General features: G+C 42.1%; 1 protein-coding gene across 2 annotated transcripts; it reads left to right on the top strand.

Annotated features, from left to right (window-relative positions):
- Positions 1-3,565: 3,565 nt before the first annotated feature.
- On the top strand, positions 3,566-14,138 carry LOC101753246 (kinesin-like protein KIN-7D, chloroplastic). 2 transcript variants are annotated; one of them, XM_004964872.4, is made up of 23 exons: positions 3,566-3,916; positions 4,043-4,140; positions 4,595-4,684; positions 4,934-4,986; positions 5,355-5,420; positions 5,519-5,572; positions 6,220-6,279; positions 6,514-6,592; positions 7,458-7,525; positions 7,670-7,732; positions 8,023-8,127; positions 8,650-8,754; positions 8,828-8,935; positions 9,055-9,201; positions 9,403-9,585; positions 9,700-9,855; positions 10,133-10,357; positions 10,821-10,961; positions 11,050-11,139; positions 11,222-11,272; positions 11,794-11,841; positions 11,916-12,119; positions 13,398-14,138. In XM_004964872.4, the coding sequence occupies exons 1-23, from the start codon at positions 3,753-3,755 to the stop codon at positions 13,911-13,913; spliced, it is 2,874 nt and encodes a 957-aa protein (XP_004964929.1). In that variant the 5' UTR covers positions 3,566-3,752; the 3' UTR covers positions 13,914-14,138. The 2 variants fall into 2 exon arrangements, with proteins under 2 accessions (XP_004964929.1, XP_004964928.1); XM_004964871.4 differs by having other exon boundaries at positions 3,567-3,916; positions 11,038-11,139.
- The last annotated feature ends 1,355 nt before the right edge of the window (positions 14,139-15,493 follow it).

Below are 15,493 nucleotides of genomic sequence, written 5' to 3'. Positions count from 1 at the left end.
GGGAATTCTACTCGTAAGCAGCGTTATAGCATTAACGATGTTGGTCTCTATGATGTTGAGCCCTGGGCACAGAACAACACTTCTGGCAAGGAGGGTTCCACCTTCACTAGTAGTGCCAACAACCCAAACCGCTATGGTGCTAATGGGCAACACGCCACCATGAACAACCTAACTCAAGTCTAGTCGCTCAACCTTGATCATGCTAGTGAGGCCACCAACGACAATGGCCAGGCGGCCGCCGGGGCTGGTGACCAGCAAATGAGGGCTACTAGTTCTTCTACTCCTCCAATTATGGAGGGGGCTGGAGGTCCCCAAGTGGCTTGGGCTGGTGATCAACTTGGAGATTTCTTTCCTGACCAGATGATGAATATGGACATGCTCTAGGTGTCACATATGGTCCAATATCCTAATAAGATGCATGGCAACCTAGATTGTTGAAGATAAGATATGTATGGGCTAAGTGTAATAGTACTCCCATTAGTAATTGGGAGTGAATGGTAACTTCTTAGTGATAAAAAATTGCAAGTTGTGTCGGTATGGTACCATTATAGGTATTTGTTTGTGTTTTTATTAATATTGTGCTTCTTCTATTTGTCTAATATATCAACATTATTGTGGGCTTATACTTAATATATATGCATTCTCATTGATGGCTAGCACATGTTCAACCTCATGATGCTTCTCCGCTTCTATTTTGATGCCACGCTCCCCTACCACCATGAACACATTTCCAGACTTGCTCATGTGGCTCCTTCTCTTGCTAATTGTTCTATTTTTAGACTCTCCCACCACGGACACTGACAAACTACCATCCTGTATAACCAACATTCAGTGGCCCTCACATTTGTCAAGCATGCTACCACCCAAGCCCCCCTTCTAAGCATGGGGCACCTTCCTACAGATGAACCCCTACCCCACCTGAACTCCAATGGTGTGTGAAAATAGCAAGTCTCACAACTAAGTGATGTGAAAGTGTGATCTCCTCGATTATTTACCAACTTTCAAGTGACTGTAATGGAAGGCATAAAGATATTAAGATTAGTCGTTCGTAGAAAATCACAATTTTACTAACAGACATGGTAACATAAAGAAACATGTCTCTATATGGGTTGCCAACCCAATGGTCTGGCAAACACATACATATTTAAAAAGGGATGATTTTGTTCCAATATCCATTATACAGTGTTATCATTAAACAAAACGAAGATGTTAGTCTATTGCTCCTTTGATCAATCAACAAATTAACTCGTGGCGATGTAGATCACCTATCACCTGTCCTCTCCATCAGCTCTGCCTCTCAAAACACTCTCCCTCACTTGCCCCCTTCACTCGCTCACCCAATGAGCAAGGAGGAGAGGATAAGCACTTCCCTCCCTATCCAAATCCACCACCACCTCGTCGACCTCATCAAAGTATGATCAGAGAACAATACTAATAAGTTTCTTCATATTGGACACCCTTCTTCCTCTCCGGAGTTGGAGCAAGAGGCCTCCCTAGGCTCTTATTCCCCGTATTCCTCTTTCCCAAGCACCTCAAAGATTGAGGCGAGTTGTTTCCAATGCTTCCCTACCCAACCAAGTGGCTCGATGCACGCGTTCCTCATGTCACTGGTGAGCTTCCCTCGCAACTCTTCCTTTCTTTTACCGAAAATTGAGCTGCATAGCCCATCCATGGCTTTATCATTATTGATGATCTAGAGCTTTGAAAGTATAGTGCATGTCCAATTCACCACCCAAAATGAGTTTCCCAAATATGTTGAAAATGGTAGAAAAAACTACAATAAATTCATGGACAAATGCATCACTAGGGGGCCTCAATGAACCATATCCAAGCTTGACTTTTCATATGGTTGGACCGAGTGAGCATAAGCTTAACCTTTTCCGCGTGACCCAAGTAGTCAGATTGGCCCTTTTATTGATGGCATGCATCATGATTCCTTCTCCATGTTAAAAATATGTCTTCTCGTGAAATAATTTTAAGTATTTTCCAAAATTATTAATTGTATTATCTTGTTAATTGCATAAATAATTCTTGTTAATGTAAAAATCATGAAACCAATTTAGCTAGCTTCATTATGATATATTCCCTCCATCCCAAATTACTACTCATTTTAGCTTTTCTACGTGCATAGCTTTTAATATGCACCTAGATATATACTTATGTCCAGATACATAGAAAAATTACGTATTTAGAAAAGATAAAATGAATAGTTTTTAGGATGGAGGGAGTACGATACCTATTCGAAGTACTTGTTTCAATGAATTAGTGCCATATCACTGTTTCAGTACAGTCTTGAATGATAAATTTATGTGAGCTTCTAAAATTGTAGATTCAAATTCGCTAGCTTTGTACTCCCCCATTTCAAAATATAGGTTTTTTTGGATTTTCTAAATGCATAGATTTTGCTACGTATCTAAACATAGCCTATATCTAGATGCATAGCAAAAAATTTAGAAAAGTCAAAACGACCTACAATTTGAAACAGAGAGAGTATGTGCATCCTATGCTCTATTGTTTAAAAGTGATAACTCTAAAAAGTGGTTGCCAATAGCTAACTAAAATAACAAAGTACACAGGTATAACTTAAAAAGGAACCTAACTTTATTAATCAGCTCTAACTTCAGTGCTTCACGCTTCGCTACCGGTAAAATTTAGGGTGCGTTTAGCAGAACTCCCAGAGCTGATTCTCTGCTAATTTCAGTGGAGCTCTGCCAATAATTTTTCAGAAAGAAGTGATTCTCTGCTAATTCTATGAAGTGATTCTCTGAAATGAACTAAGGGCGCGTTTGGTTCTCTTCTCGGTACCGGCCGGCTCGGCTCTCGAGAGACAGGCTCTCACGGGCCAGCAGCGAGCGAGCCAGGCTCCGGAGAAACGAGATCCGGTTTCGTTTCTCGGGAGCCAGGCTGAGTGCTGATTTCTGCACGCGAAGGCACGAGCTAGATGGAGATGCAAGCAACCAATCGCGCTTCAGTTGCACGCGCGGAGCCTGACTAGCGGTGCTGCAGCCAACCAATCACTCGTCGGATGCATGCACCGAGCCTGGTCAGGCCGCATACAAGCAACCAAACGCGTCCTAATAGGTTGAGAGCTCGAAAAAAAAGTAGCTTATCCTGATTTTGTTGGTTCTGTGATTCTGTTGGTTCTGTGAAGTGATTCTCCATCTTTATTTTAAAAGTTTATGCTAAAGAATCAAAAGGAATCACTTTCAGCCGAAAAATCACTTTCTCTCGAAGAATTAGCTCTCATGAAAATCAAAATCACACGACCAAACGTATCCGATGATTTGGCCCCAAATGATAACCCAGGCCCAGAAATACTAGTCGGTCCGGTCGAGGATCACAAACGGGTGTTCAGGTGGACTCACATTAGCGGCCCCACACGTCAGTTTCGCCCCCCTTGAGGCCTTGACTCGACGGCAGGCCACCCACCCCGCCGCTCCCACCTCCTGGTCCCGGCGCGGCGGCGCCACGGCACCGCCGCATAAAAAATGCCCAAAAAGCCGGTTGGAAAAATTAACCAAAAGGGAAACAAAGGCGCTTTTCACCCGCTCCCGGAGCCGGGAGGTCCTCCCGGCTTCTCCCCGGATCGCTTCAAAGCCAAGCGAAAGCCGAGAGCCCAACCGAACCGACCCGCACGCGCGCCGTGCCTGCGGTTCATCCCCACCCCAATGCGGCCCGCGCCCACGCCAATGGCGAGCTCCGGCTCCCCCAGGCGCCGCTAGGTCTCCGCCCGCTGGCGGTTCGCGGTTGTCATGGCATCGCGGCACTGGAATGCTTCTCCAGCGGCGGAGCCAACGACGTCGTCCTCGCCACGGCGTGCGGGGGAGGCCCCGCTCGGCGCGCCCGCGGCCCCGTTGCTCGACGCGACGGAGGCCAAGGAGAGCGTCACCGTCACCGTCCGCTTCCGGCCGCTCAGGTTGGGTGCCCTGCTGCGGCCGCACGTGGCTGCAACTTGTTTCGTTAATCGGCTGGGTTTGACCTTGGGCAATGCGGATTGATTTTGCCATTTTGGTGGTGGTTTTTCCCCTTGTGTGTGTTGAAGCCCGCGGGAGGTTCGGCTGGGGGAAGAGATCGCTTGGTACGCGGATGGCGACACCATTGTGCGGAGCGAGCAGAATCAAAGCATCGCGTACGCGTACGGTATGTGGCTGATCATGTTGGGGGTTTTGGAGACGGTGGGTTGATCGCACTTGCGGTTATCGCAGCATTATTGCTTGAAATTTGTTGGGTTTGAACCTTTAAGTCGAAATGGGAGGAGGGGGGGGGGGGGGGGTAGAACAGTGGAAATGAGGTTGTGTGGCAAGATGCTACACTGCCAGTAGAGTGAGTGGAGTGATTTATGAATTTGACAAGTGGGAGATGTGATATATGAATGCAATGCTTGAGGTTGGGGAATTAGTAACTACTAGTCAACCGGGCAATTAGTTTGAAGACGGTGCTTAAATGGATATACCACATGCGTATGCAAAAAGAATGCGTGAAGACGGTGCTTAAATGGTTTAAATGGTTATACCACATGCGTATGCAAAAAGAATGCGTGCCCCTATTTTCTGTTAATTTTTTTTGCCGGAGGCTAATATGAAATTTTTATCAGATCGAGTTTTTGGGCCAACTACAACAACACGTCATGTATATGATGCTGCAGCTCTGCATGTTGTTAGTGGTGCCATGGACGGAATAAATGGTAATTGAAGTTCTGTTCTCTTATCCGTATATTTTTCCTTTACATCTATTATGCTTACGAGAAAACTGCAGTTTTTATTTGTTGAATTGCTTTCACTAAATTTTTGGGATATCTCGCGGAATCTGTGCAGAATTTGCCAATCTATGTGAGATCCCATTGATTGAAATAAGCCTGCGATAGTGGATTTATGATGTCATGACATGCTTGTTTTGTTGTGTTGTAATTTTTTACTTCATTTCACTGTCACAGGTACAATATTCGCATATGGAGTTACAAGCAGTGGGAAGACCCATACAATGCATGTGGGAATACTTATTGCAATAATTTGTATTATTATATGGTTTTACTACTGTAGAGTTAATGTTTGTAGAGCTGTGTTTCAAAGTATATATATATACCCATAGTACCATGCAAAAACAGTGGAGTAACATAGATCTGGTACCCTTTTTGGCCTTCTTGTTTTGTTTGGAACATCATATGTGCTCTGCTCACCTCTCCTGTATAGTTTTCTGCTTGATGACCCTTTCCTGAAACAAGATAGTTGCCATCTTTTCCTTTAAGCATATCATTTGTATCTATAATATCTCTTTCTGAACTTTGAGTTACCTGTAGTGTGTATATGGTTGAAAACATTTCTTACTTTCTTAATACACACTTATTGTATGAGCAGGGAGATCAAAGTTCCCCCGGGATTATACCTTTGGCTGTGAAAGAAGCATTTAGTATGATACAAGAGGTATGATTTGGCATTGAGACCTTCAATCAAATATTTGGCTTTGCATTTGATTGATGGGTTATTCAATTGCATCTCCACCCAATTATTTTTCTGTGCAGACACCAAACCGAGAGTTTCTGCTCCGTGTATCATACTTGGAAATCTACAATGAGGTTTGCCATCCCGAATTATGCTTATTCCTTTGATCATCTTAGTGAAATTGTAGTGGCGCTTTCATGTTTGTACCATTTCATTGTTTTTCTGGTACCAAGCCCAACCAAAGTTTACTTTCCAAAATGATTTGTAGCAAAAATAACAGAGTTATGCAATTTTGGCTTTTCTACTTGCTCATGGCTTTTGGAACCCTGCAAAAAAAAGGAAAAATAAACTATTTCCAAGTGAAAAAGGATTTCTAGAAATATTTCTTTGTTCACCAACATGACTTATAGGTGTGTCAGTTGGACTAGCATGTCATAGAAGCATAATGCTGCCTGTAATTTGTAGTAATACTTGTTGACAGTTAGTAATGGAAATATAGTACCAGAATGTCTGAATGTGGTTATGGCAAGTATACAACTTGGTCCTGTTTTTCATTCAACAACCTGTCAGTTTATGCCTGCCTTGTTTACTGATGTTTCTGCATAGATGTTAGGAGCTGCATGTTTTATGATAGGCAGGTGGAATTTATCTCTGAATCTCGTTATATTTTTCTTGAACTCTGACTATTGTGTCTATATAGCTCATCAACTTATGAACTGAACTGTATATGATTCTTATGCTTCCTTTATATTGTATTGATTGAGAAGCTCATTTATTATAGGTTGTCAATGATCTTCTGAATCCTTCAGGGCAGAACTTACGGATTAGGGAGGATCTTCAGGTTCGAAATGTTTCCATAAGTAATTGAAGTCTATGCGTGTAATGGTCTTAACAAGTGAGAGTTTTTCAAATCTAGAAGGTAGCCACGGGTGTAGATGAATTTGAAAAGAATCTCAAACTGATGATATGGCAACTAACGTGTAGGCTGCCAAAGTGCCAATTGCTGAATATGACTGACATATAATGGTTTTGATGATACAATTTACTGTTTGTAACTAACCATTTGTTGTCCCAGGGAACATTTGTTGAGGGCCTAAAAGAAGAAGTGGTGTTGTCTCCTGCGCATGCCTTGTCCCTTATTGCAGCTGGCGAAGGTCATTTTTCTAAATATTTTAGTTGTTTGTTTATTTTAATATCCTTGCTATCAGAAATATGAGCCTTAAGGATTCATTTGCGTATTTTCCATGATTGGATTCCATGGCCTCTTGGTTGGTGAGACATAAGGACGACTATTATAGCTAACAGCACCCTTCACCAAGGACAAAAAAAGAATGCGAGGATGATTAACTATCGTACTGGATAATCCTAACAAACTCTCACCCCATCCCCCTCCGTCTGTGAATTACTTATATAACGCTATCATGTAACAATATTTGTACTTCATACTGGGGATCATCTTCTTAGTTCCTTTTTTTGTTTCTTCTGGTCCATTCCCCAGGTGATAGTACAAAAGTACAATAAGAATTGATAATGGAAAACAACATTCCAGTTAATAAAGGCTTTCTTGTAGCATTTCTGCTGTCTTGTGAATCAATACGGTTGTAAACAATTATAGGTAAGGATGAGAGCTTTATACTTTTATTTATGATGAATTGAGAACTCTCCTTGTGGTGAGATTTTTTTAATGAATTATGAACTTTTCCTTATAATTTTCAATGAAGATTTATGGCTTGTCCTGGCATTCATCATTAGACATAAGATCTTGTTTTGCTCAAAGTTCATTGGGAAACAAAACCGCATCTAAGTTAAGTGATTAGCTGTACTTACATTGATGTGCCAGCTATTTATTGAAGAGATATGCCAGATTTATTTGTATTTCTTAGAATGCAATTTGATTTGCGTCTAATTATTTTCTTTAGTATGGGTACTTCTGATTTTGTTGGTTGCTACATTTTTTACATTATGTTAAGATCCCTTGATATGTGCACTTAGAGTTTATTTTGTTTCTTCCACTTTCAGAGCATAGACATGTTGGATCCACTAATTTCAATCTGCTAAGCAGCAGAAGCCATACGATTTTCACACTGGTAATGAAGTTTTTCATGTTACATTACAATGAGTGCATAGAATTCAGCATCTTGTTGAATCTATTGGGCTAAAGTACCTGCATATGGCTGCATTTCACATTGTAAGTCCATCTCTAACACTGCTCAGTTTACTGTTTCACGCAGACAATAGAGAGCAGCCCCTGTGGTGAATCTAGTGAAGGGGAAGCAGTCACCTTCTCACAGCTGGTGGGATCACCTTCTTATTTCTTTTTTTTTTTGTTTCTTCTGGTCCATTCCTCTGCCTTGCCACTATAAATGTCCAGATGTCCAGATATATCACACATATGCATTTCTTTTACACTTGGCATTTTTTTTTCTCAATCTGCTTCTCTCCCTTTCCACTATAGTTGATTCTGTACATTTGACTTGACATTTGCATTCCATTTACACTTGGCATCATATATTTTCATATGCACTTTGAGTGTGTTCACACAGCCAAAATACGTTGGTTTCTTAGTTTTCTCGCTCATTTGCAGAACCTCATCGATCTGGCAGGTTCTGAGAGTTCAAGGGCTGAAACTACGGGAGTACGCCGGAAGGAAGGATCTTATATCAATAAAAGTTTGCTAACTCTTGGAACGGTGGGCCTTATTCTTTAATTAGTACAAGATTATACATCCCTGTAAGGCCACAATTAGTCCAGTGCGATAGATGCTGCGTTTATGCAATCATGCTTCTAGGATTCTGTAAAACCATTCACGTTGCTGCCTATGCATTATGTGTGTACACGGTGCATGCAAGAGGTTAATTGTTTTCATTTTATATTTCATATTTAAGCCAAAAAATGTAGACACTAACTTACTGACGTCTTGAATTTGACGGATATATGTAATTATCCAAACTCCTGAAGCCAAAGATTGACGTCCATGTATGCAACATTGCTTTTCCAACTGATCAGAGCCCAATTATAAAAATGGAGACAATAATTGAGACTTGTGAGCAAAAGGAGTTCTATAACTGTTTCTAATTCATAAGATCTGTTAATGATTCTTTACCCGATGGTTTTTGGCCAATCGATTAATGTGAGTTTACTTTTTGTGTTTGTCTATTTGTAAGAAGTTAGTCAGCTATGTAAATGAAAGAAGTTAGTTTGCATTTTTCAGGTGATATCAAAACTGACTGATGGAAAAGCTACTCATGTTCCATTTCGAGATTCCAAATTGACACGGTTGCTACAGTCATCCTTAAGTGGCCAAGGACGTGTTTCTGTAAGTTGTTTCTCAGGGTATCACTTAAAATGGATTATCCCAAGTATTTGCAAATTGACTTCTTTTTGTGCAGCTAATATGCACTGTTACTCCAGCATCAAGCAATTCAGAAGAGACTCATAACACATTAAAATTTGCTCACCGTGCAAAACACATTGAGATTCAAGCATCACAAAACAAGGTGTATCTGCATATTTGTTTAGCATAATCTTTTTGCGACTAATTACCCTACAATATGAATATTATTCTGTACCTTTGACTAATTCTTCATGACTTGCAAATTGCAATTGTGGTTCGCAGATTATGGATGAGAAATCTTTAATAAAACAGTACCAAAATGAAATTCGCCAATTGAAGGAAGAGCTAGACCAACTGAAAAGGGGTATACTTTCTGGCACTCCTTTGAAAGACGCCACAGAAGATAATTTCATTCTTTGGAAACAGAAGGTGATTGGTTTTTAATGCATTATATTTTCTCATTCTGTTGGCTTTCACTTTATTTGTAGTTTCTGAAGGAAGTATTACCATATCTGTTGGCATCTGGGTGCATTTTTTCCTTTAGTATTATTACCTGATGCTGCATGTTCACTTCATCGCCTCATTCATGGATCCTAAGTTCCTAACGTGCATTCTTCATCACTTGAAAAGCTAGAAGATGGTAATGTCAAACTCCAGTCTAGACTGGAACAAGAGGAAGAAGCTAAAGCTGCTTTACTTGCGAGGATACAACGTCTAACAAAGCTAATCCTGGTCTCCACTAAAGCATCTCAGACTCCTAGATTGTCCCAACATCATGGCCCAAGGAGAAGACATTCTTTTGGTGAAGAGGAGGTCTGATAAGATAACGCTATCAAACTTTTTGATGTGTCAAATTGCATTTATATTATAATATATACCGTCTTTTCATTAGTTTTAGCGCATTAATTTTATCTGCAAAAACTGCAGCTGGCATGTCTTCCGCATAGAAGGCGAGATATTGTATTGAATGGTGAAAGCAATGATTTATTTGTTCCTATGGAAGGATTTGATGAAACACTTGAAGTTTCTTCCAAAGGGGAGAAGAAGAATCACAAAGGGCTTCTTAACTGGTTCAAACTTCGGGTATACAAATCAGACACTCTATAAGTCACTGCATTGGTGATTTTTCAGTGTAGCAATGGTTAAATACGACATATAGCCTTTCATCCAATAGCCAATGTCAAATACTTCTATGGCCCTATATGTGACACCATCTGTTGCTAACGAAGATTTAATTTAAAGGAATGCAAATTTCTGAAGTGTGTGTATATACCAGAATAGAAAAAGTAAGCAGGTCTCATTCTTTTGTTGTGTATAAACTATGCATTGTACTGACCTTTACATGCTGAACTGGAACCAGAAAAATGATGGTGGTTCTGCTGCTCTGACAAGCTCAGATGGTGACCAATCTAGCCTGAGGAAAGCATTCACCGCCCCTTCGACACCCTTAGGGAATGGACTTAGTTTTCAAACAGAACAAGGGAGGTCTAACCCTTTGCTTCCTGAGAATGTGTCAGCTGACCTGCTGACTGTTGATCATGAAGAATTTCATTCTGATGGCCTCCATGGAGAAGAAACTCCTTTGGTGCGAGACATGAGCACATTTTTTCTTTGTTTATTCTACTACAATCTAATTTGAACCAATGCATGATACATAAATATTCAGGAAAGTGAACAATGTGAAAAGTCAATGGTGCTAAAAATTTCTCTAGATTTGATATTTGAATCTACCTAGGACGTTTCATTTTCAGAAGCTACCAGCTGTGGTTTATGTAAAGTCTTAAATAACCCAAATCAATTTCAGTCTTTTTTTTCTAGAATGAATTTTCAGTAGAGAGCAGTCAATATGAAGTGCAATCGGTATTTGTTCATCTAATGAAAACAATACCATGTGCCAACAACTAAAAGATTCTTGAAGCATATAAACTATGTTGGATTTGGTCAATTAATGGATACAAATGGCTCAGTGTTTTGTTAGTTTGTGAGTAGATAGTTAGATACACTAAATAAATTGTAATGCCAGCGTCTGACATATGTCACGGTGACAGGTCAGCAGAAAAACAACAGATCATGTTGATCTATTGAGAGAGCAATCGAAGATCTTGTCAGGGGAGGTTGCACTCCATACAAGTGTTCTTAAGCGTCTCATGGAGGAAGCTGGAAGAAGCACAATGAATGGACATGTTGAGGTAATTTCCCTTTCTTCGCTTTCAATATGTTATTGTAGGTTTTCTTGTTGTTGAAAAACGAAAGTGTATATTGAAGTTGGAAATGAAGGTCAATGACGAGATTAAGGTAAAGCGCCAGCAGATAGCAAATCTAGAAAGGGAGATCAAGGGGAACCTTGACCAGTTAGGACATCCACTGGTATATTATCTGCCGTTAATTAGTTTTCAACTACTTTGTTCTCTGAATTGATACATATTTAACTGTTGCAACGATTTTGCAGTCTCGCGCTGAGCTACTGGAGCAGCTCAATGAGAAAGTATTTGAACTTGAGGTACATAAATTCTCCAAAGAGTATGCATTTTCTTATATGTGTTTACAGTTGTATTAATTAGAAAAATGAAATTGGAACAAAATAATGTATTTTTCCAGAATAAACTTTTCCGTTTTGCATATTTGGGACAAGAGGGTAATAACATATAGAGAAGCTAACGTAATGGATTTTCCCTAAAATAATGGATAGTGGTCCACCCTTGTTCTTGGTGATCCTGGAGGTAGAGGCAAAGGAATCGAAGTATATAGTATAAGTAGAGAACAAAGCCCCTGAATACTTCCTTTGGAGCTCTATTTAGTTGAGGGGAGAGGGACACTCATTCTTGCCCATGCACCACACAACTTGGGAAGGGGTATTAAGGCAAGATAAGGTAATTTTCCCCAGTGTAGCATCATGATTAATAATAAGTTTCCCTAGGGTCCCCCTAGGACGCTTGATACCCTATAAATACATTGCTTTTGCATTGTTTGTCTACTATTTTTGTAGTGCGTGTATTGTCAATATTTTTTTATTTATTGCAGGTGAAGACAGCAGATAACAGAATAATGCAAGACCAGCTAGAGCAAAAGGTAGCAATTTGATTGTAAGTTAAGTGTAACAAAGATCATAATCTTATGCCAGTTCCAAATTGTCTTGTTATCAGGCAAGTGAATGCCAGAAATTACAAGAAACAGTTGCTCACTTACAAGAACAGCTTTCCCAAGCTCTTGAAGCTAATGACCTATTGTCAGAAAGCATCATATTTCAGCAGAACACAGACATCAGCCTTCAAACTGGATCACAAGTTCACAAAGAAAATCCAGCATCTATAGATGTCTCTGATGAACTGCGTCAAAAAGCACAGCAGGTTTGCATTTTTCTCTGCATTGTAGTTCAAATTTATTTTGGGTCAACTGCAGTGTTTTGTTGTGCTGGATTTGAAGAATTTCTATTGATCAGACGTGAGAGGGCTAATCTTGAGTTTTGACATGTAACTAGACAACTTGTATGTGTTGCTAATAGAAGCATGTAACCAGGTATTTGGTACATGCTGGGAATTGTACTGCATCTTATGGTTACAAATTGTCTAAGATGTTGCTCATATAATCCTACCCTGCCACATGATTCAGCGCTGCTAAAGTGTCAGCAGTACTGTAATTCATATTTCTCTTGGCTAATAGTGAGAAATGGTGCTTCCAATAGGGGCATCAGAAGTGGCATTCCGTATTTCCAGTGGTTTGAAAGTTGAAAAATCTGTGCATTGCATTCTAACATTGAATAATAATGCAGTGTCATGAGACTTATATGTAATATGCTTTGATGAAATGAAACTTAACTACCAGTTAGTCTTGCCAAATGACAATGTTGGTGGCTACAAAATGCCCAAACAGTAGAGGGTGGCTCTAGGACACGACACTTGTTCAAAGAGATTCTAGGGGACTGAGTGGCTAGAATGTTGTGTCTTAGTAGAGCCCAGGGCTTGCCCATTTATAGCCTTGGGAAACCGAACCTTTTTTGAGTAGAAGACTCTTCTACCCCCGGTACAGCCCCTCCCACCCATGGCGCCCCTTTTAGGGGCACTCTGATCTTATACCTTCGCTCTTCGTGGTACGGAGGGTTTTCGTACTCAGGGTGAACGTGGCGGCCTTGTACGGGGACCTTCCGTACTGGAGGTGGGGTTGATTTTTACCAGTCCTTACGGTTGACGCACGCCTGGCCCAACCGAACCTGTGGGCCTTGCGGAAGCTGTGGTGGGGTCCCGTCTATCTCGGCAATCGTTTCCAGGACGAAGGACCTCCGGCCCTCTCGGGAGTCCTCCGGGTATGCGCCCTTGCCTGCTATCTGGGACTTCCAAGTGGAGAGGGAGAGAGAGAGGGAGGGAGAGAGCCCCATCTGTCCGCATCCGGAGGGGCCCCAATAGATTCGGGGTTCTTCCGGATCGCACGGTCCCTTGGGCCTGTGACCCGTGGCCCCATGGCCGATTTCCCAACAGACAAATTTGCTAAGCATATTTTGATGTTCCAACCTTTTCCTTTATCTAATACTACCACCAAATGATGCTTTATTCAATTATATCACTTATTTTGGTATTTCAACTAATTGGGTGATGAAAAAAGTGCTCTAATACTATTTGTTCTCTCTTCAGTCAGAGATTGATGAACTGAAGCAAAGGTTGTGTGACCTCACTGAAGCCAAAGCTCAGTTAGAGGCCCGCAATCAGAAGTTGCTAGAGGAAAGCATATATGCAAAAGGCCTGGCCTCAGCTGCAGGTATCGAACTGAAAGCACTGTCTGGAGAGGTCACCAAACTCATGAAACACAATGAAAGGCTTGCTAGCGAGTTGGCATCGGCAAGAAATTCAACTCAACGACGAGTAAACAATGGTCAAAGGGTTTTTAGAAGGGATAGCTTTACTAAACGGCACGAGCCAGCTAGCAGAAGAAATGTTCATGCCAGCTATGAAAGGGAACAAGCTCTGGAGGTCATGCTTATGGAGAAGGACCAAAGAGAGGCAGAACTCCAGAAGAAAATCGAGGAGTCCAAGCAGAAGGAAGCGTTCCTGGAAGGAGAGCTCGCGAACATGTGGGTTCTAGTGGCGAAATTGAAGAAGGGTAAGGGAGTTGACCAAGATGGTATGGATGCCAACCTCAATGCATCATGACCCATGACCCTGGGGGCCTCGACAGGATCGTGGCAGAAATCAAATCATCAAATGGGCATTGCACTTTCCTTGTGTGGGGGGTTTGCCCCAGTGTGAATCCATGTATATATATTGGTTGTATATAAGTATATATAACAATCAGGTTTTTGCCTATGTTCTCAGAAAGTCACGCGTGTCTGGTTTGTTCAGGGCTTTCAAGTTTCAACAACTCGACTGTAGACTGTAGTTCGTCCCGTGCAAACAAAAGAAAGCCCGGTATGGTTTGTGAAATCATACCGGGCTTTCTTTTGAAATCACTCTGTATTTTGAGGACTAAGAAATTTGGACACATATTGGTACAGTGATGAAACAATTAGTTGCCTGATCATCTCATCTTTTTTATTCGTCTCTTTCCTCTTGGTTTCTTTCTACTGTACTGTACAATGATCATGCTCCACCGCTTTTGCGATATTGTGATGTCACATTCAGCTCATTTTCAATGGCAACGATGCGTGCACGATCTTATCATTTCTGAATATTTTCGCGGCGATTGTATGGTCAGGACGCAATCTCTTCTCATCGCTGTAGCAGGTTAGGCCGATACGGGAATTTTCTGTGGTGGTGCGGGCGTGTCGAGGCCTTATAAAGGGTTGCGAGAGCAATGGCCTGCGACGTTTTTCTTCGGTTACATCGCATGACACAGATTTCTCCATATGTGCAGGGACCGCAGGCACCGGCCACGGCCGGCGCGAACTCGCGCGAAGCACAGCGCCGCGCATCAGCACCCAGCACGTATACACAAGTGCATCTGGACAAATAGGATCAGCGCGGCGCCATGGAAAGCTTTGCTAGGCTTTGACTTGCTTGCATGCCCTGTGGTCGACCTGGACGTGGCGCGACTGGCAACAACATGCCCCATATCCTGTATCATCTTGACAAGAACCCGAGAGAGTTCTGGCCTCGTGGGCATCGCAAGTCGGCCTGCACGGCTGCCTTTTTTCAAACACGATTGACAACGGCGCTGCCGCACTGGTGCTCAGCACAGACGCACAGTGAAAAGCAAGGCGAAGAAAAAGCAGAAAAGGGGCAGAAACTACACCAGCTCCTGAGGACTAGCCACGTTACATGTCCGTTGCTTCAGGTACGCACTGCATTCGGCGGCGCCTAAATGCCTAATGATCGACGGCGAGAAGGACTCGGCATTTATCAACCCCGTTAACTACCAAAAGGGTTAAAGGCCGGGGTGCACTATATGATGATAACGACCTATAATGATGCGCCAAAAGTTGCTCCGGCCGATCAATCATATCCGAAGAAAGTTCCATGGAGTGACGAAGATCCCCACCAGCTTTGCCATCGCCTAAAGCGGCGTATCCATGCATGGCACTTGACACAAGCCTCCAAGACGCCAACTTTGCAAGCCATGCTCCTCGCCAGTCGCCACTCTCTCTATCGATCCCATTCCCTCCTCATCGTAGGCCGCTTTGGCCGGCGCCACGTGTTCGGCCACCATTGGTGCCACGTCAGCGTCGCCGTGAAAGGAATCCCTCTCGCCCCAAGCAAACCTCGCTCGTGTGCCTATATATAGATGGACACGGAGC

This window comes from Setaria italica, chromosome IV, assembly GCF_000263155.2.
Source record: "Setaria italica strain Yugu1 chromosome IV, Setaria_italica_v2.0, whole genome shotgun sequence".
Taxonomy (NCBI): Eukaryota; Viridiplantae; Streptophyta; class Magnoliopsida; order Poales; family Poaceae; genus Setaria; species Setaria italica.
Note: the sequence above shows the minus strand (reverse complement) of the source record. Positions and strands in the feature narration are given on the sequence as shown.

Bases quoted from the DNA above. Each gene is read 5' to 3' on its own strand.
- LOC101753246 (XM_004964871.4), top strand. From the start codon at position 3,753: ATGGCATCGCGGCACTGGAATGCTTCTCCAGCGGCGGAGCCAACGACG. The intron at 7,526-7,669 runs GTAATGAAGTTT...TGTTTCACGCAG, and splicing joins GCCATACGATTTTCACACTG to ACAATAGAGAGCAGCCCCTG. The intron at 8,755-8,827 runs GTAAGTTGTTTC...CTTTTTGTGCAG, and splicing joins GTGGCCAAGGACGTGTTTCT to CTAATATGCACTGTTACTCC.